Source organism: Trachurus japonicus, chromosome 24 (genome assembly GCF_045865225.1).
Source record: "Trachurus japonicus isolate A0001 chromosome 24, Traja_1.0".
Classification (NCBI taxonomy): domain Eukaryota; kingdom Metazoa; phylum Chordata; class Actinopteri; order Carangiformes; family Carangidae; genus Trachurus; species Trachurus japonicus.
Genome location: NC_140930.1, coordinates 16,824,591 through 16,847,039, shown reverse-complemented (window position 1 = coordinate 16,847,039; position 22,449 = coordinate 16,824,591). Strand labels below are relative to the sequence as shown.

At 43.4% G+C, this 22,449-nt stretch overlaps 1 protein-coding gene across 15 annotated transcripts in view; it reads left to right on the top strand.

Moving 5' to 3' along the window:
• Window positions 1-22,449, top strand: part of nhsl1b (NHS-like 1b) — a 106,284-nt gene that overhangs the window by 71,675 nt on the left and 12,160 nt on the right. For 12 of the 15 annotated variants that reach the window (XM_085771138.1, XM_085771137.1, XM_085771133.1 and 9 more), the window contains exons 2-4: window positions 15,059-15,211; window positions 18,691-18,818; window positions 20,942-21,149. In XM_085771138.1, the coding sequence (XP_085627264.1) occupies window positions 15,059-15,211; window positions 18,691-18,818; window positions 20,942-21,149 (489 nt within the window). Of the gene's footprint in view, window positions 1-10,313; window positions 10,604-13,835; window positions 13,978-15,058; window positions 15,212-18,690; window positions 18,819-20,941; window positions 21,150-22,449 lie in introns of those variants that run through there. The other 3 variants (XM_085771142.1, XM_085771139.1, XM_085771141.1) reach the window with 2 other exon arrangements.

Sequence of the window (22,449 nt, the reverse complement as noted above, 5' to 3'; positions counted from 1 at the left end):
AGCGCACTCACTGCATCCAGCAGAGGTCTGCTCCGTCTATTAATGCCTCCCTCCTTCCATCCATTATTGCTTAGATGGGACAGAAGGGGAGGGGGGATGGAGAGAGGGAGAGGGAGGCGAAGCGGTGGTTTATTAGAAGGACGGGGGGGTTAAGTGGATTTGGGGACCTGCTTCTTTCTCAGACGTGGTCTCAACACCGGATTATCAATAAAGGAGCCCAGGTTTAATGCATGAATGTGCACGCACATACACACGCCTGCAGAATACAGCCCAGAGTCTGTTTAATAAGTCAGATGGCATCAACAACCACAGTGTGTGTGTGTGTGTGTGTGTGTGTGTGTGTGTGTGTGTGTGTGTGTGTACGTACAGTATATGTGTGTTTTTACAGATGATACTGATCTACGTCATCTAGTGATCATTAAGCCTGTTCTGAGACATGTTTAACCCTCTCTGTCTTTACCCTGGGATTACACACACACACACACACACACACACACACAGTAAGACTGTAGCAGAGCATAAGTACTTCTGATGATAATTATAAAACCACATGTGGGAAAAGTATTCACCCAAGAAAAAAAAAAATTGGTCGGTGCTGTTTAGCAAGGTAATCTCTTCTTTTTATAGTGCATGGCCAATTGTTAGCCTGAAGACTTGTGCTGCTTTCATGCTGTGAAAGTTTAATATGGTGCCAGGGTATGTACAAGAACATTTCTTATCTTAATCTCTTTTAGTTTTATTGTAATGAAAATTCACCCAAAAGTAAAAAGAAGAACTAAAAAACCTTTGTTCCTGCTGGGTTAAATCAGTGTTGGCATCAGGCAACTTCAGGGAACAAAACAGAGTTTCAAAAAGTCTTTGCTGAGTTTGTGCTGTTACAAAGAAAGAAAGGAAAAGAAAGAAAGAAAGAAAGAAAGAAAGAGGTTTGACATCGAGTTAGATGCCAGAATCCCTGGTGGTGTTGTGATGACAGTCACAGAAATGAACAAGAGGAAACAGCAGATGGTTTTAAACATTTTTCTGCACCTTATTTTCACCTAGGCAGCGGTGTGCAGAGACCCTGAAGCAGCTGCTAAAGGATATTATTTCCAGCAGTGACGTAATGCAGTGCTCTGACTTTAGTTGATAGTCTCCTGTTCAAACTCTCTGATTAACCAAACCAACAGAGAGGAGATGTAAATTGGATCAATGCGATGAACCTGATGAGCAGACCCAAATGCAGTGATGCGTTGCAATTGTGTTGGTTAATAACAGTAATCAATACCAGCCACCAGAACTCACATCCGACTTCAGACCCGACCTCTCAATTGTGTCACAACTGGAGGCCGACCGTCTCCATCACTTCCTACATTTGTGGCCATTGGGCGGTTGGTTGTATCTCTGGTTTGTTGATTGGACCCACCACCACCACCACCATCACCCCACCCCACTCCCCTCGCCTCCCCAAATGACCTACTGTTGTAACTGATGAGAAGTGAGGTGCAATGTGGGAAATGGGTCAAATGCTACAGTGTCAATTTTTGCTCCAGTGGTGGAGGAGTGATTGTAAATAACCACACATGCACACATTGCAGCAGATATGGCTTTAACCCAGTTCCCATTGGTATCCCTGAGTCGGCCGGATGCATGCACACACACACACGGATACACACACATTCGGCTTTCCCCCCTCGGATGCCGACTCGCCCCAGGTGGCTTGTTGCTTTGTGCCCTTGAGCTACTGGAGCCACTTAACCTAAATTAGCTCAGTCTGTCTCTGTGCTTCTGTGTTGAGTTCAGACAGGACTCTCTAGTCAGCTGCACGAGCTGAGCTCCACGGTCACACACTCTTGTTATATACCTCCACTGTGTTTATATTTATAGACGAAGGAATATTCACTACCTCCGCCTTCTGTCTTTTCACCTGTGCTGATGTTTCAAGGTGTGTGTGTTTTGCTGGCGATTGGGAATCAAACTAACACCGCTGTCATCTTAGTAAATCACTGTTAATTGGAGTGACAGCCGAGCACAAAACTATGCAGTGAAATATTGATGCTAATTAATCATATAGCTAAAGTAAATGGAGTAATATTCCAGCTGCTACCAATTGATTTCTGTCAGTTTTCCCAGCTTGGATATTATTCACATTACACTTTTTAATTAAGCCAGTTGTGAGGTGTTTGTTTGAGGCAATAAACACACACACACACACACACACATGCTCACACAGTGGACCCACTACAAGAGCAGCACTCCACAGTGTGTCGTATTTGTATGTTTGTGTCAGATTTATGGCATTTTGTGTGTGGAGTTAATTAAAAAATTGGATTAATGATTGTATGATGCTATGAACTAGGAAGGAGGAAACAAACATACACACACACACACACACACACACACACACGAATTGGCCCTTAGGAGAGGAGAACAGACAGCTCTGGTGTTGAAATGTAGGTCAGGAAACCAGCGTGGCAGCCAACATAATGTGCGAGCAAGCATCCCCCGCATGAACGTGTGCACGTGCGTGTGCATAATAAAATTGTGTGTGCTTACATGCATGTGTGCATATAAACTATATGTTGTGTCTGTTAGCCTATATGTGCAAGAGCATGTGTATGTGTTAAGAGCAGAAACAAAAAGATAAAGACTATAGAGATATAATACAGGCCTTTATTATTTACTTTATGGTCTAGATTATTATATGTGACAAAGTGTGTTGTCTCAAACAGCTGCAGGCTCACATTCACACTTAACTCATACATCCCCAAACATACAGAATGATGTCAGCCTGGCCGTTAGCTATTATAACGCAAGGGACCAATGGGACATCTTATCAACATGCCTAAGCTAGGACATGCACAAACTGGACCTGTACACACACACACACACACACACACACACACTCTGTCCTTTTGATTATTGATGTGTTGGCTCCTCTGAGGGCCCGCTGGAGAGTGAAAAGGACCAGAAGTCAATATGAGTGGAGACAGTGCGGCTGGACGGTAATGGCTCTTAATGTAGTCTGATGGCTGCCAGGGGTCTGTCTTTATGTTACACTATCACTGGCTGCATGGAGCGATCCACAGGGAAATTATTTTTTGATAGCATGTCAGACATGTGTTTTTTTTTTTTTTTTAGAGCTGTCTGGTCAAAACCTATAGACCTGGGACAGTTTAGCTGAATAAGTGAATGAATGGTAAGAAAACTGCTGAACTAATAGAAACAGCTGTTTTTTTTGTGTAAGCCAAGGTCGACAGTGAGCGACGTAAAGGGATAATTCAACATTTTGAAGAAATCCCATTTTCCTCCATAGCATAGCTCTGACCAGCTCACGGCTCTGCTCTGCCATTCTAAAAATAGCTTGCACCAACAATTTAAGGTAACCAACTACTGCCATGACTATAGGGATTATGGCATTATGGGCCAATTTGCCAAAATGTTGAACTATCCCTTTTACCTGCTTGTTGTGCAGCCACAATACTGCTCAGCTGTGACACAACCCAAACATAGATGAGGACAGGGGATTGTTTCCCAGAGTTATCAAACAAATGGAGATTTTTTTTTTTAAAGCATCATGAATCATGAATATATGAATCAATTGTCATTGTATTGCATTCCAGTCTGGACTTTAGTGGTTCACTGAATGACACTACCACCCATCGAGCGAGGCTGCTGCTGGCATCTCTGAAAAAATGCGTTTGTCCACATGATTTAACCGAGTTGCTCTGACTGTTGTCCCGCCAACCCCTAAAAAAAAAACTTTCCACTTTCTAACGGCCGCAGTTTCAGTTTCATCTCATTGTCTCGTCAACTTCATGGGGGTTGACATTGACAAGCCACCGGGGTTAGATTGCAATACGATTTAAAGCCCCGTTGCCAAGGAGGAAACGGACGGTTAGCTACAAATCCATCCCGACTGACCGGGGAATAAAACGCTTCAAGTTAGCAACAAAACTGCCACCCTCTCTGAAGGCACCCAAGGTTCAGGCGTACAAATCAACGCTCTCGTAAAAAAAAATAACAACGTTTAACTCCCTGCTCAACAGGCGTGTACATTTGGAGAGCGACCCGCCCTTTATTGTGCAGGAGCTAACATTGGGCTATAAAAGTTTCCACGTTGAATGGATGGAAAGAAAGGAGTTATTTAACGGTTGCACGCCTCCCTGTCAGTTTGTTCTCTTCCAGCTGTTATTGCCATTACTTGACCTGCTCTTTGTTTTTAGGCTCATCATAGCCAGGTTTTGTTTCCCTGCCGCGCTGCAGCTCGATAACATGTGCACAACAGTGTTTTTCAGTGCAGACTGGACTCTAATGTAGTCTTGTCTGTCATGTCTCATGTTCAAACCTCCATCTTTGTTCAGTGTGTTTCTTTCTCTTTCATCCTGGGTTGAATTTCAAAGGAGGTCAATAGGGAGCGCCCGGGTCAGACGCCAGGAGAGAGAAAATTAGGCATGACGGCCAAGCCTGCTGAGCTGTTGTATGTTTATCTGTCTTTTTTATGTGTATAATATCAGTTTTTATTCATTATCAGTAGATGTTTTACATTAACAATCAGTCTATCTCTCTATCTCCCTCTCTTCTCGCTTCATCTGCTGATCCACTGACTTTTTCTCTCACAGCTGTCCATCTATTCTCTCTCTTCTTTTGTCCCTCTAAACACTGCCTTTTCTATCCTGCCTCACATCGCCACTCAGCAAAATGGCTCTGCCTCCACCGCATCAAACAATCTTTCAATTTTGTGGATTCAAACTTTGCTTCCCATCTCTTTTCTTCTCGCCCCTTTTTTCTTCTGAAAGCCTTTATGTAAAGTTTTTCTTTTGATACCATCTTCATTTTTCCCTCTCGTTTGTCAGCCCACGTTACTATTTAGTTTCCTCTTTTTTTCAAAGGCGTTCCTCTCAGTTGTACACATACACATGCGTCACACTGTGTGAGAACAGCTAACATGGTGTTTGAACAGAAAACACAAATCGTACATGCGTCGCCACATGAAAGCTACAGTGTGCCCCAGCTTGTGGAACAGAAAACAGGCAAACATCAGGACATGGGTCTGGGTCTGATTGGGTTAGTGAGGGTGTAGTTTGCAGGGTGTCACCCAGACTTGGTCGGTTTTCTCATGGATCACAAAGGAAGAGAAGCCTATAGAGGGAGGCCCCCCTGCTTTTCATTGAGAAGAATAACCCTGCCTAGTGCCTACAGACACACACATAGAAGATTCAGTAGTTTTCATACCAAACCTAAGCTCTTATAAAATCACTCAGCCTCGTGCTGTAAGAGCTTCAGCTTGAAATACATTTTTCCCGGAAATTTACAAACACCCCCTTCAGTCTGACCTCTTTTAACCCCCAACCATACTCTGCATGTAATCATGCAAATGCACTGATGATGGGCTCATTGAAATCCACCAAAGACAAAAGGCTAGTGGCCCTTGACTTTTTCATGATGGGACACAGAGAGAGCATCGCTGGCTGAATTGACGACAGTTGGCCAAACTCAGCCGAAGAGTTGATGTGTGCAATATCACTACATGTTTAGAAGGAGTGTGTGTGCACTGTGATTAAAGGAGGGCGGTTGTGGGGTGTCTGTGATTGTGTGTAGGGTGTGTGTGTGTGTGTGTGAAGGAATCCCAGCTGCTTCAATGGAGTAGGTCAGACGGAAAGACTAGGAGGGGGGTGGGGGGCAGGGTGATGGGGAGACGATTGGAGTTACCCAGTAACCTCTGCCTGCTGAACAGACAGAAGCAGAGGCAACAGAGGAAAGAAAAATAGAGACAGAGAGAGAGAGACAGCATGAGTTTGTGTCACAAAAAGGTCATACAACAAGTGCGAGAATGTATTGAATTTAGTGTGTGTGTGTGTGTGTGTGTGTGTGTGTGTGTGTGTGTGTGTGTGTGAGAGAGTGAGAGATGTGCGGGAACTTTAACCCATGCTAAAATCATTAGTGCCACAAAAACAGTTATCACAGCTTGTTTACTCAGCCGAGCCTCTCGGTCACCATGGCTTCTGTGTGTGTGTGTGTGTGTGTGCGCGTGTGTGTGTTATGTTAGTGAGTGAGAGTTGGTGTTTACTCAGGAGGCAGGTTAAAGTTTAACTTTGCTTTAAAGTACCCATTTATGAGTGCTGTAGAGAGTTGTCTCCTTTCCCTGACCCTTTTATTTAGGTGTCGTCAACATTATTACTATTTCATACCATGACTGCAGGCTGATGACCAAATAGTAAATGTGTATTTGTGCAGAAAATCACACTTAAATAAAAAATAACTGTATATTCGAAATTAAATCCTGCATTTCAATATGATATACTATCATTAACCCCCCAGCCTTCATGATTACATACCCTCTCCTCTCTTCATTCATAGATTATTCATGCTCTGCTCTATAGCTTAGGGAGATGACCAAAGTGACTGGATTCCCATTGAACCCTGATGCTATGCTTTCATTCACAGAGATGTAGGGATGAAAGAAAAGGGGGAGCCAGTATGTTGCTCTACATGCTTTAAATTATAGATTTTCATTCACAGATAAGCGGAGATGGACCGGATGAAAGAGAAACATGATGTAGCGTCTTTATTTATTCATTTTCCTGGGTCTTTGGTGCATGTCCTGTGTGAAAGATCAGAGTCTAAACTACTTTTATTATTCGTATAATCTTTGTATTTATGATATTCTGCATTTACATATTTGAAAATCTGCTTCCATTCATATATTATTGGCTCGGCGCTTCATTTCTGTAACAGTTCTGCTACTCTGTAGGTTCCACAACGCTGCACACACACATATGCAAAGTGTTGGTGCTTGCTCAGATGTGAAACAAATACCTGACCCCATTTTCCACTCCTCACGTTTTTCTGCTTATCTCCACCCAGCAGGTTTTAAACCTACTGAGGCGAAGGTGTGCCGGGGTTAGAGTCTGAACAACAGAAGACATGAAAAGAGAGACAGGGGGTAAGAGGGGAGTGTAAAATCAATACAGTCTAGATTTCATCCGCGGTCGTGCAAGTGTTTGTCTAGAAGAAAGAGGGAAGAGGGGGAAAAAAATCGGGGATGGAGGGAGGAAAGAGTGGGAGAGAGATTTGACATTAGCGGATCAGGTAGAGTTGAGGGGTTTTAGAGAGTCGGCTTAGGGCTTTCTTCTTAAGTCTAATTAAGAAAATAAAAGCTGAGACCTGTCAGATGGAGGAGGAGGTGTGTTTGTGCATTTGTGTGTGTGTGTTTTAAAACCAGATTCAAGCACTTTTGGGAATTTGGACGGATGTCTGCCAGCCTATAGCACAGAACCCAACTGTGAAGAAGTTGCGTTTGGGAATTGATCGACTGAACTGGAGATGGAGGGAATAAACAGTTGGATATAAAACACAAAAGAAAGAATTGGACGTGTGCGCGAGGGAAATTGTGCGGCTGCCTGTGCCAGGTTGATAGAAATCCAAATGGGAAGCAACGACAGGGGGAAGATCAGGGGTCCCTCATCAGCCTCTCATCTTTATTATCACTCTGCCACCTTGAGTCTTAATTACAATGTCCAATTCAAAATTCAACAAAAAAAAAAGACTTGTTAATTATTCACATCACCCCAATTTTCTCCTTTTCTCCTTCTCTTTCTGTCACCGCCGTCTCTCGTGAACACACTGCTGGCTGTTTTACAAGAAGAGATAATTGCATGTCTTGCCACAGGGTCTAATACTAATGAACATGTGTTAAGATTTTGTGTTTGAATGCAAATGATTTCCTTATCGTGTCATCAGTTTCAGCCCAGATTAGAAAAGCACACAATCACAGGCAGCTGCATCATGTTGTCTCACATAATTGCCTTTAGTTTCATCTCGCAACAATTAAAGAAGTTGCTGCCGATGCCATGAATTTACCCTGCGTGTTTTCTGAGCTGTAGCATCAGGATTATGTTGTAAGTTGTAAAAGAGAGAGGAAAAACCAATATTGCCTCCTTCTAGGTAATCGCCATTTAGCTGCTCTTCCTACTGCGGTCGTGAAGAGTCATCCACTGAGTCTGTGCTCTTCCTTCATGCTGCTGCTAAGTATGAACAGATGAAAAATTGATATTGTTTGGGCGGGGGGGTCACTGGGGGGCTTCCATTCTTCAATGAATGAGTGGAAGGATATGGCTGCACGTCTGAATGGATAGATCACCCTAATCCTAGAGGTGGCCTAGATATGAAGCCCTCCTTCAGAGGATTGAGTTGTTGACCTGTCTGTCACACTGTGCATGTGCGTGTCTATCTGTGTGTGTGTGTACAGTGTATTGACACTGTCCTAAGAACAATAGGCTCATTAATGAGCTATGCAGCTTGCGCTCGCGTCTGCATAAATTATCTTAATACCGCTCGCGTGCCAAACTCTTCGATACAAGCCAAACACAAGCTCCTGACAACATGAACAAAATGTTTCACTCAAGGACTCACATACGTCTGCATTTACTGCTGATTTGAATTGATCAATATTCTTTTTAACCTGTTAACCCCACTAGTGCTCCATTTAGAGATTATTTGATAATTGATTAACCTGCAGATAATTGTATTTGATGAATCAATGGTTCACTCTAGAAAAGTGTGAAAAATGCCAATAACATTTCCCCAAGTCCAGTGTGACTGAAGAGTGTTATCAAAGAAAGTAGATGGCACGAAGACGGTATATATTTCACTAATTTATAAATAATAATTAAATAATATTTCAGTGATTGGTTATCTAACTGTTTTGGTAATAGTTTGCCTGACACTGCTGCTCAGCTTTGGCATGAAATGATGAAGTTTCTGTAAATACTATAGGATCATCATGTGGTTAAATGTAGCGCTTTAAACCTGCGTGAACATCACTTTAGAAAATGTTTTATATGTTATTGGGTGAATTAAAGAAAAAGAAGAAAAAGAAAATTAAAAACAACCGCAACACCTCATGACGTCAGCCATGTTGGATCTGGTTTAAACATTTCAGCAACCAAGTTGTGATGACCTTGACAACTGGTCTGAGTCTACCGAGTAGCAGTGATGTATGTGTGTGTTTGTGTGTTTGTGCTGATGACTTGTTGCAAACATCTAGAGCCTCGTCTCTCAAGGACAGGAACTAACAATGCAAACAACTTAGCTTCATACAGCAACAGATGTTACCAAACAGACACATCTAAACAGCACTTCAGAGATGGGACTGAAAGATTCAGATGAGCAAGGTCTAGTAGGGGAGGACGGGGGGGAGGAGGGGGAGGAGGGGGAGGGATCCTTTTACCCACAAATTCAAGGATCATTTGCAGTCCCATTCAAGCTCTTGTTGCAGCCCCTCCCTCCCTCCCCCTCCCTCCTCTCTGCCCTTCTCCTCTACCATTTGGGCTGAAAAGAAATACATTTGCAAAAGGAGGGGTCGTCCTGCACTTGCGTGTGCGCGCATATGTATGTGTGTACGTGCGTGCTCGTGTTTAAATGGGCGGGTGCCAGTGTGTCTGTGTGTGTGTGTGTGTGTGTGTGATAGATTGTGAGTGGATTGGACAATGGGAGGATTGTATGTGATCTATATTCATGTGGCACAGATTCAGTGGCCATGTGCAAACACAGCAGGCTGGGAGTGAGCAGACAGAAGAAGAAGGGTTGATTGAAAACATCCTGGAAAGAGAGACAAGAGATAAAATAAGATATTTATAGAGAGATTAAAAGAAAAATCCATTTTTATTCTGGGTCCAGACTCCTTAAATGGCTGTAAACTTGGACTGAGTGTTTGCAGTAAAACATATAGTGCAAAATGAGATCAAACAGGATAAACAGTCGGTGCATTAGTATGATGTATTGTGTGTATTAATATTTCCTGTTTGCGTTACACTTGGCATGCAGGTGGAAGCTGCATCCTCCTGAGATTACCTTGTGAAAAGCTCAACATGTTTTTTTTTTCCTTCCAAGGATGTACAAGGTTCTCCTGTTGAGGTGGCTGAAAGTTTAATTACATGCATAAATATTCCCCAGATGACTGTGGTGGCAGCGGAAGAGGCAGAGCACTGATTACTTTAGCGAGAGTAGAAAGTAAGGAGAAGCAGGCGGGAGAAAATCAACACTCACAGCAAAAAAACCAGTGCGATGGCGCCTGTTCGTTCTAATAAAGCAGGTTTAACTTTCAGCTATATTCTTGAGTCCCGCAGAGCGGAGACCAAAGAGCGTGTAGAGAGAGAAAGACAGCGAGAGAGGAACGAGTGATCATGAGAAATAAAGGGAGAGGCAGCCAGGACTCCTTGGTAACCAAAGCACAGAGGAACAGAGGGGCCGGTCCTATACCCCTCCCGCTGTGTGTGTGTGTGTGTGTGTCTCTGAGGACTGGACTGCCTGAGGGGGGAGTGGTGGTGGACCGAGTGTGTGTGTTTAGAGACAGATAGGAGTAGAGGCTCATTGTCGGCGTGGTAGACGCTCACATGCACACACACTCGGCCGAGAAGTGAGAATGTGAGTGGAGGAGAGCCGACGCCAGCGCTCCGTCATCCCTCCATCTCCTTCTCTGGATTTGTCTAGTTTTTTTTTTTTGTGTGTGTGTGCCTCATTAGGGCACTTCTTTTCTCAAGTGAGAGGCGCGTACACTGAACAGGAATAATGGTTTTTATCGGGACCTCGTTAAAATCTGTGATTAAATACTTCAAAAGGAAGGGTAAGATATTTTTTACTTCTCTCAACGCTGATAAGTAACGTGTGTTTTCAGTAGTTTGGACTTCGTTTCCAGATTAAAAGTTATACAAGTCAAAACCAGTTACTTACAATTAATGCTAAAATAAACTCCTGGTCGCATTTTGCCTCATTTCTGACTCATTTCTGAATATTATCAGGGGGGGCGTTGAGTTTCTAAAATTCCCAACAGCTTTCCATTTGTTTCAGCTATTTAAATAACCATTTGCATTGCTTCATTAACGCTTTTCTGTATTAAAAGTAGATCTATATGAGCATAATGAGTTGTAAATCATTTCATTACAACTAATGGTTTCTCTGGGTGCACTACCCCTGGCGCTGCCTCCACTGAGCCCAGACACAGCTCTCTGTTGCACCCTGTTACCAGGTAACCACGGGGCCAAGACTTCAGAGTCTTCAACTATTAGCACTAAATGGCCCGATGGCGTTTGTAAAGGTGGCAGCTGGAGGCACTTATAAACACACAACTACTTTATTCACGTATGAACGTCTCAGCTTTATAATAAAGGAAGCGGTGCTGTGTGTTTGTGCCATTAAGATTATGGTTAGGAGGATTTGTTAATACTTCAATGCTATTATTCTATCAGTGGTTGTGTATGAGGATGTTTGACAAAGACCTGGTTGATTCAGGGGAAAGCCGCTTGTACTGAATATAATCTCAGGTGTATTTATAGCCCATGCATGTGTGTTGAAGAGTGTGTGTGTGTGTGTTGAAGTCAAGGCTGAAGTGATATTGTTAATCATCAGCTCAGCGTTTTTCTGCTTCTTATCTGGTATCCATCTTGCACATGCCTGCACTTTGCTCCTTAGCTGAGCACCTGGGTACTCAGCTGCAATTCAGCGCTTGCAGTGTTTTGCAGGAGGCTGTAGATGCCTAACTGAGCATTGCTCACTTTCTGGAGCTTTTTCTCTGGTTCCTTTGGTCCATGTCACTTAATGTGGATCAAAGTGCAAAGATTTTGATGCATATATCCTCAAATTCACTCTTAATTACGATGATTTTACACTTATAACTCTTTTGTGGGGCATGAACTGACCATTTCTCCCCTGTATGGGAATATGCTAATCTGGCCCCTTAATGAAATTCAGAAAGTTGTACTACGCATGGAAGTTAATGCTCAATATTGATTGGTGGGTGATCGGGGACCCGCTTCAGGATTAACACATACTGTCAATACGATTTGATCACTGTTATTAATGGTGACAGCTAATACCTCTTACATGTGTGCGTGCAGGGATTACTATGTGTAGCCCTCTGCACTTTAAGCGCCGATGCACCTTGTGGGTTGTTTGTGTCCTCCCAGAGTTTTTAGTAGCCTGTTTGCCCTCAGTCTGTGTTTGTTAATGGGCGCAGGGAGAGCGTAGGGACGTGTCAATGGACAGAGGGATTAGTGGACTTCTGAAAGACTTTCGCGCCACAGTCCAGTCTGTGTGAGACTGTGTGCGTGCGCGTGAGTGTGTGAGAGATGAGGGGCTAGGAGGTATTGTGGCACTGAAAGGCCTGATGTGGAGACTGATGCAGAGGGACAATACAGGCTTTGTGTCCCCAAGGTCCCCATGGTCTTGGTTTGCCTATAGCCTGACTGAGGTCTATTCAGCCCCATGGTCAGGAACAGAGGGTGGGGGAGGACTACCTGTGTTGAGAGGGGGGGAGCAGGCAAGAAAATTTAAAATTGTGCTGGAAAGAAGTTGAGTTTTGACAGTTTTTATTTAGCCAGATTATTTAAAACTCTAGTTTTTAGTCACAGACAGCTGCAGTGTCTGTGCCTTGCTCAAAGGTTGTGACCCTAACCTTCACATTTAACTGCTCCAACTGAACCGCGTGTGAGTGTGTGGCTCCGTGCGTCGGCCCCGTGCTGCTCTGCAGTCCAAACTTGTGCTCAGACCAGTTTCGCCTCGTGATGTGTTTGATTGATTATGCTAACCAGCGCAGGCACGCTGCAAGACAGCATGTCTGACAATACGGGAAGACAGACAATCAATGCACTGTACACTATGTACAGCGCTTCCACCCATCACATGCTGCAAACAGTAGGTGCTCAATGACCCTCGTCAGGTATGTGGTGGTGTAGCTGTCTGTAACTGCCTCTTTGTCAAATTAACTACACAACATGTGCCAGGTGGGTGGGTTAGGGCTGAATGGATAGTCTATTAGATCCACTCCACTGGTTCCACAGGAAATTATCTGAAATTAATTATTTTTCAAACAATTCATAGAGTGAAATGTGAAGATTTCCTGCCTTTTTCCACCACATATCAATCCAAACTGAATATCTGTAGAGTTTTGGACAGAACAACATAACCTTGTTCTCAGTGAACACTTTTATACATTTCCCAAAGTAACCATTAACCAAAAAAAGACCATATGCAAATTAACCATTTACATACTTGTTAATTGCAGCCCTTAAAGACGTTTATTCAAATGAGACCACTACCAGTCAGTCACAGAATATACACCACACTGTGTTTCTGCAGCTTGTGTTGCTTTAGGCCGTACGCTTCAGCTATGTAGTGTTGTTATAGCCTCAAGCAAACACGCACTGTTTGACCCAGCCTTACTGTGTACATGTGGTATTTACTCTTTAACATGACTGACCAAGCAACCACTGTGAACGGGGAGTTTTATTATTGCAGAAGAAGTTAAAAAAAGAGAGTAGGGGTCTTGGTCGCACAAAGAGAGGGAACATGAATAAACACAATGACCCCCCCTGGTTTGCAGCAGCAGTTATTAACGACTGTCCGTCCCTCAACAACCTGTACAGAGGTTAAACTATTAGTTACCAGCAGCAGCAGCAGCAGCAGGACATGACACTGCAGTGTCCACTATAAACCCGTAAACATCTTGAAATGTTGTTTAACATTTCTGTATTTATGAGGTTTCAGACCAGTTCAACCTCACATGTGAGTGAAGTTGAACCTCAGAACTTTAAAAAAAAAAAAAAAGCCTATTTGTATATCAAAGCAGTTACAAACTGTCTCACACTTTGACCATTGACTAAATTGCAGTTGCAGGCCCCCGCCCTATACCTCAGCCTCGGAGGCCTTCTGTCCTCCCCCGACACACACACATACATACACACACTCTTCATGCATCCTAGTATGGCTCATTAGCACCTGTGAAAAAACTCTCAAACAAAAACACCCCCCCCCCCCCCAGACACTTTTTAGTGACCCATCCCCTTTCTCCTGGTTCCTTCTCCTGCTCTCCCAGTCAGACGGACGTGTTGTTGTGGTCAGGACAGGGACACACAGATGGTCATCTTGAGTAACCTTTTGCGGTTTAAATGGAAATAGTTTTACATCCACGATCACCAACTTTGGCTTGGATTCGCTCACTTGGTAAGCTCGAACTTTGGATAGTGTGTGTGTGTTTTATTACCTTGATATTAACACGTCAGCTATTTGTTACAATGACTCACAAGTGAGAGAAAGGCTCAGTCTCTTCTTCAAAGTTCATCAACCAAGTCTGACATGAAGAGGTTTTTGAGGATTATTGTCTCTGTCTTGGTTTCATCTTAACTGGATGTGTATGTTGTGCTCCATGTTGTGTTACCTGACCTTGAATGGTGTTGAGGTTGTGCTGTTTTGGCTTATATACTTTTTATATGGTCAGTTTTCTTGTCCACAGTGTTTTTGTAGTTCTTAACTATTTCTTTAGAGGACTTAACTCTGGCTTTGCAAGAACATGGGACCTGACTTTTGTACATTTTCAGTAGTTTGTTTACATTTTGTGACCTGGGTATCTACTGGTCAGTGGCCCTGTTCAGACCTGGTATTAACATGCATCTTGATCGATCCTTAAAATGATTGACTTGTGCTTGCCTGCCACAATATCACCACATGCAGACTTTTTTTTTTTTTAACTATTTCAAATGGGTTAAACCTGAACTCATTTTCAGTGAATTCTCTCACTCACATATTGACAACAGACCTGTTTCTCAGAGTTGGACTGCCTAAAAACAACCGCACATCTTTAATGCTGGGTGTCAGCTGACGTGGTTACAGCTGTCCACCTGAGATCTGATCAGCTGAGATACATTTTAATACCAGATTTGACCAGAACCAGCGTTTCCCTCCAAGTTGCTCAAGCAAGTTTATCCCTCCCACTCTGAGGTGTGTGGCCAGCTGACTGTGGGATGTCTCAGATACGTGTCATGTTTTTGGTGTGAGGACCAACACCTAGATACAAAGTACCTCGCCGTCCTTCCTCTTCCTCCTCTTGTACAAACACAAACAAACCCTCTCAGCCAGTTCTGCTTCAGAAGGAGATTTTTGTGTGAAGTCTGATCTTTGAATTTGGGAGCCGATGTAAAATATAAGATGGATGATAAAAACAAATATCCAGGAGCTCCATTATGGTCAATAAAGACTTAAAGATGAACTCATTTCAATAATCTGTTGTGTGTGTGTGTCTCTGCAGCGGTGTCTAACCTGGATGAGGAGAGCAAGTGGACAGTTCACTACACAGCTCCGTGGCACCAGCAGGAGAACGTCTTCCTACCAGGCAGCAGGCCGCCCTGCGTAGAAGACCTCCACCGTCAGGCCAAAGTCAACCTCAAGACCGCCCTGCGAGGTAAGATGATGATTCAACCTGTACCACTCACCCAACATAGCTGGGTGTGTTTGGTTAATCTGTGGCTGTTGTACAATATATGGCAGTGAGTCATGTATTATGACACATGAATCATCGAAACTGGTACAAAAATTGATTGAAGATTCACTGCCTGATCTAAAAAATTTAACTCAAAGTAAAAAAGTTCAGAAAAGTGTCTCGGGCAATTTCCCAGAGCACAAATGACATTTGACACTTCCACACGCCAGACATCCAGCCACATCAGCGAAATAAACCCTGACGAATGTCACTAGTGGGAATGTTGATGAATGCCGTCATCTGCTTCCTCATATCCCGTTTGCCCTCAGCTGTAAAAATGTCTAAACTTGTCATTTGTGTCTCGCCAACAACACAACCGTGTGAGATCCTCTTCTTCCTGTTTGTGTAGTACAATTAGACAAGATTAGACACACCCTTGTTGGCAAGCAAACACAGGGAGTCAAGTCGCAACACAGTGACGACTTTCTAATATTCCCACAACTTTTGCTGGAAAGGAAGCGGAAAAACCAGTAAATACTGGCACCTGTTGTCACCCAGGGTTCCTGGGAAAGTTGTGTTTTCTCAGATAAAGATTTTAGGGGCAGGTGTGTGTGTGTGTGTGTGTGTGTGTGTGTGTGTGTGTGTGTGTGTGTGTGTGTGTGTGTGTGTGTGTGTTAGAGTAAAAGGCTTGTTGTTTACATGCTGAGGTGGCCTTGTCTGTCAGCAGATAAAAAAGACTGAGATAAAGGGAGGAAAAAAAGATAAATGGGGAGGGGGTGGATGTAACCTGATGCAAGGGTGTGTGAAGACTTATTCACCCACTGTAAAACACACGCACGCACACATACACATGCACACACACAGACACAGGTTTTCTTTGTCTTCCCCATTGTTTGACCTGTGTGTTGTTGCCGTTGCACATCGCTTCCTGCAATATTGATGTTGCTAGGTACGCAAACACCACCTGGGAGGTAGGATTAACGCGACCCCCCCTTCATCCTGTCGCCATCCAAGCATCCTATCATCACCAGCCGGCCCCAGGGGTCCTAACTGAAAGGCAACAGGTGTGCGATGGGAGCACCTGTGCTGTCCATTTCAGACTTGGTGTGTGTTTTAGCTCTCAGCTCTTCCTGCAGAGCTGAGAGTGGCAGTCACAGCTTGTCACAGCTCACTCAGCCTCAGGAAGAACAACGCTGGTCACAGTGATGACTTTTATTGAACATTATCTCCAAATCCTGTGATGCTATGATCTCTGTAGCAATTAAATGTCCATAATTTACACATTTAGAACAGTTATATCCATATCCATACAGTGTGTGAACCACGTGCAGCTCCTGTAACGAGTCATTACATCCAGTCACAGTGCCACCAGCGTGAGCATAACAAGGTACACGAGTCTGCTTTCTGCTCTGCAAAGCAAAAATGATCAATAACCAATCAGATGGCAACGTGCATCCTCTCGTTGTTCTTTTTCACACACGTTCAGGAGGCTCGCTCACCAGTTAGTGGTTACAGAACGTGGCAGCAGGTCGAAATACATCAGGGAAAGTTATATAACTGTTGTGTGATTATTGTTTTCAAAGAAATGTGACGTGCTATAATCAATTCTGTTATTCAGTGATAACTAGAGGCGCTATGTTATTTGACGCCGTGGTATTTACAGAAATCTTTATATCACCGCCTTTTCAATTCAAACTCCTTTTGTGAGGTCGGACAGAGAATCGATCGTCCAGTATGATCCCATATTCATCAGGTTAAAACGTGGCATTGACAATTAAATTGACTAACTTGAAGAAAAGTTGCACTATAAAATGTGTCCAGGCATTGAAGGTTATCCGTTCACAGCAAACTGGTGGACACATAAACAGGACCATGCACATTTTTTGGGGCCTATATGTTGCACCAATATGTTCTAATCTGCTTAAGATCAGCAAATAGCAAATTTGTGAAATGTACATATGAGTACCTCGTTCATGTCGTTTCATTTGTTCGCAACGTCCTTCATTCCCTCTGCAGGTCTCCACTGGTGTCACTTACCCCTCCCTTCAGTTCTGCCTAGCAACAAGCCGCTCTCAGCTCATCAGAGCTTATTTATTATATCAACCGTCCCCAATCACGCAACACCAATCAGCTCCTCTCCCCGTCATCATGCTCATTATCATCACGCTTTCTAAACCCCTTCTTCCACACCGCTGCCACATCAGCTTGTTGTTACAGTAGCTACGTTTGCCAACCCCATTAGGATCCATTAACTGACAGTATTATACATGCACCGGCGTGTGTTGCTCCGCAGAGATGATGGGCTGTAATTAGCTCTGGAGATAGACGGGACATAGAAAGGATCAAAAGCAGAATCTTTTTAAGGTGCAAGGCTACAAACTGTTTGGTGCACATGTTGTAATCCAACAAGAGGAGTTTTAATTGTGCATCACACACTGAATAAATCCCCACGATGAAGATGAAAGGCTCGCCAGGAGGGTTTTTTTTTTTCCATTTCTATCAATAACATGCAGGGGGAACACACAAAAAGCTTCATTCATGCTTTCAGGTTGATACTGTAGGCAAGAAGGAGATGTTAAGAGTTTTTCAAGACCTGCTTTGTTAGATTTCTCCATCCTACAGGCTCCAGGCAGCAGTAGGAGCACGTATAATTCTCTACTGTGTATTTTAGTTGAAGCTTTAGAAGTAACACTACGTGTGATTAGCTGTTTGAAGACCAGACAAAGGATGCACTATTAGATCCATCAGCGGACAGAGAGAGAGAGATGATGTGCTAAACGCTCCCTGAGACAAGAGGGGGGTGGAGGAGGAGAGGGGGGACAGTTCTGCCATCTGTGTGTGACAGACTGAAACTGATACCCCCATCCTTTGGTTGTGCGCGCACACACACACACACACACAATCATTTACACACTCGCATCTTTATCACACACACACACAGTCACACATACATCACAACCACATCACAGCAGGTGGTGACGAGAGGAAGTGTGGGCAATGCTTGGCAGCGTCCAACTGGGACTGCACTCACGTGACTAACACACACACACACACACACACACACACACCAAAGACATGCTATACGATGTAGAGTTCAGTGTTACACAGTCTTATAAATATTTCACACATCATTTGTATAATGGTGTTTTTGCCCGATTTGTACTGACTACTTTATGCACAAATTGGTTTGTGTGTGCACGCTACAGTTCCTGACATGAGTATAATCAGTGATTATATTCACCACTGGGTCTGTTGAGTCAGAGCTGTCTGTGAGGTTGTATGAAGTGAACTAATGATGCTTGTTTCTCAAAATGAGGAAAACTGTTTTGTATCTCCGTCTGTTTCATGACAAAGTCTCATCAGCTACAGATTTGTGATGGTTATAGCTGCCTAACAAATGTAATTTCAGCTCATTTGAGTCAAAGTTTCACATCTTTTGTTCTCTCTTTGTCTCTCTGCAGAATGTGACAAGTTGAGGAAAGATGGTTTCCGGAGCTCCCAGTACTACTCCCAGGGTCCCACCTTTTCAGACCCCCTTCAGTCCACCAGCAGCCTGCAGGATGACGAGGATGATGAGAATGACAAGAAGGTATTCATATGCACAGAACACACACAGATTTAAATACAAATGAATATATCTAAATACATATTAATAAACACACCATTGTTGAGATATGCAGAAAGTAATGCTGATTCAGCAGCTCAGTTACTCACCTCCAGTGATTTCAACAGTATCAGTCTGCCCTCTAGTGGTTGGACCAGAAATGTAGATATTATATTCCCACTCTCAGTTAGAGCAACATTGTATAGACAAAGAGAGACATAATAAACACCTGATATAGACCTGCTGACTTTTTATTGATCTTTAGTGATCTTTTCAGTACAGTTGCTGAAGTTTGTGTAAGTTCACAAGAGAGTGAGGGATGGAGAGAAATGGAGAAACAGAGGGAGGGTTGAGAGAAGTAGACAGGAATAAATTATTACCAGAGGATCAATCAGAGTATTAAATATTAGATTATTTATTGCTCTTCTGTGTGGTTCAACCATTAGTGTAGGGAAGAGAAGAGTAGATGGTTTGACAGACAGATGTGCTTCCTCCCCTTCCTCCTTTCTTTTATCACCCCCCTGTCTTTATTTCTCACACACTAACACTCAGACATGATATATGAGGTCCAGAAAGGGCCAGCAGGTCTTTCACTGTTATTATCGGGGTCCCCATTGCCCCCCCAGAGCCCCTGGATGCCAGTCCCTCTCATTTCATGCCGGCCTTGACCTGTGACCTTCATAACACGCTGTTGTCTCTCTGAACTGTCGCCTCTCATCTCTCGTTATCCGTGTTTGTACTTTCTGCTCTCTCACCCCCTCTCTCCATCGTTCAGCCACAGCCAATCGTCTCCCTCTCTACCTTCCTTCCCCCTTCCTGCCTTCCTCTGTTTGTCCCCCTTCCCCTCATTCCTCCCATCACTTCCTGTTGTCCTGAGGCCAGTGAGCCTAACTTTGCCTGACAGTAGCTTCAAAAGGAGAAACAGGGCTCCTGGTTGAGCCACAACGATGCAAAATAACAAGCCCTACCCCCCCCACTCATACACATACACATACCCCCACACCCTGTTGCCTCCCACTTATTTACCCATCTATCCATGCATGGTATGAATGAAAGGCACTAATTACTATGCTTTCCAGCCAGTCTGATGGTTTAGATTGTCAGAGTAAACATTAGTAGTGGAACCAGGGACTTCTTGCCGTTGTTTCATTTGGGAGATGCTGAGAAACACTGAAGATGTTTATTTTTTCCAATGGTGGAAAATCCGAAGGCGTTCCAGACACATTTCCGTGATGCAGTGAGAGTGAGGGCTGATGGTTTTGCTCCTAAGAACTGATCTTTAACCAGAGACACACGTGGACCGCTGTGGCACTGACTCTGTGTGTATAGACACGTTTCAGAATCCGTGTTGTTCAATAATTGAAGCTCAAATGGATCTGGGCATTGACTGAGGTTTTGCTGTTGACTAAACAGCTCAATTTAAAGTCGCTACGCTGCAGTAAAACACTGTTTTCTGTTTCATCTCTGCGGTAAATCCTGCTCCACCATAGACAGAGCTCCTCTGACAGTTTAATGCATGAGTGATTCTCTCTTTTTCTCTTCTCTTCTGGTTTTTTTTATCCTCCTATTCCCAACTGCGCTGTTGGTTCACTCTGATCGGTGTTTGTGTATGTTGTGTCGTGTGTGCCGTTTATATACCATATATATGTGTGTGATTCCATTTGGGTTTGATTGATCGTGAAATACATTTACAGCACCACAACAGAAAGGTCATAGCAGTGTTATATATTAACTTGTGTTTATGTGGCAATATATCCTGAACAATTTGCCCCTTATGGTTTTGGACAATTAAGTTCTGTAATATTTTATTCTCACTCACATTTTCTTCTATTCTTTTGACGTTTTTCTTTATCTATCAGTTTTCTGCTCTAATCCAACAAGGATTAAATCTTTGGTTTCTACAGTTTTCCATTACCTTCCATCATGTTTCATCTCTCTCCCCTCTGTCACTCATTTCCCTGTCTTGTTCCTTTCTTCCCCTCTAATTTCTTCCCCTGTCATCTAAATTACTCCTTTTCTCTCCTGTCTCTATCATCTCTCCTCTCCCCCTCTTTCCCCCCTCCTGCCCTGTCTCATTAACACTTTCTCCCCCTCTCTCTGTCCCCCAGTCCACAGCTTCATCAGCGGAAGATGACAAATCCCAGCTCTCCATGAGGCCCCAGACCCCTCAGGGAGGGGTGGGAGAAGGGGAGGTGTCTGAGGTTGATGGGCAGATTATATGGACCAAGCACGCTCCACCCCTCCCCACCCCGGAGGAGAAGATGAGGCAGGTGGCCCAGGCCGTGCCCACAGACATAGTCGCCATCAACGTCACAGGTACAGCCCATCTCCTGACCGCTGCACTCATTCAGCCATGTAGTTCATGTCTCAGCCCCTAGTGAGTAGTGACCAATCCCCATCATCAGTGTCCTGGTCCTCTAGTTCCATATCCAGTAGAAATGTAGAAATATCAAACGACATTGAGTTCGATGTTGGCTCATCCATCCAGGGTGGTGCTGTAACATTCACCTCTCACTCTCTTACCATCGATTACACATCTTGTTTTGTTTTGTTTTGTATGTGTTAAGGGGATTTTCTGACGATTTAATCATGTCTCTCAGAAAGCACTGGGTGTTTAATGTTGAGATTCAACCCCAGGTTGGTGCAGAACCAGAAGATAAACAGCCAAAGTAAAGATGTTGCTCAACCATTTTTGGGGGAGTTTTCAATCTCCCCAAAGTTTTTACTTATGCAATGTTTTGACTTTCAAAATTGTTGCAGAACAAAATCTGAAAACTTGCAGAAGTAAAACTTTTGTAAGCTTCCAAATTTCAATGTCAACAACTCAACCAAATTTAAAATGGAGAAAAAACTGTCATGGTTACCTTAGCACAAAAATGAGAAGCAGAAGGAGAAAATTACCCATTAACATGATGAAAAATTAACTTTATAATAATTTGTAAAATGTCTTTTGCGCTTTCTGTGTCTTAATTACATCGATTGTCCTTCACTCTCAGTAAGGCAACAAAAAATAGGAGGAATGTGCCCACTAGCAAAATTGTCAGACTGTTCCTTTAATCAACCCTCTGTGGCTGAGTGGATATAGACTAATCAATTACTGTGCCCAGTCATCCACAGAGGGAAAAAACTGTTTGTGTCAGTCATGGGTGTCTGGCTCCTCTCCTGTATCTCTCCCCTTCCATCATGCTTCTCGGAGACTGACCTTCACCTTCGTGTGTGTGTGTGTGTGTGTGTGTGTGTGTGTGTGTGTGTGTGTGTGTGTGTGTGTGTGTGTGAGTGTCGGAAAATTGTGTGACAGCTCATCCGAGGGTCAAGGCTTTTCCACCGACTTGATGTCAGATCGCAGGCCGTTTGACAGATGAACACCCGTACACAGCAAAACGCGTCAACGCTGTTCCCATGTTAGCATGTCTCTCACACACATATGCATATATTTGTATATATTGCATCTCATTCATTGAGCTATATTGTTTGATATATTATAAGCTATTGTATCTACTCACATCTGCATAAATGAAGAGTAAGGTGTCAAAAATTTAAGTTCAGTACCAACATCTAAAATTGCTGGTGTCAGTACCAATATAACTGTGATCCCATCATCCTTTAGGCACTAATG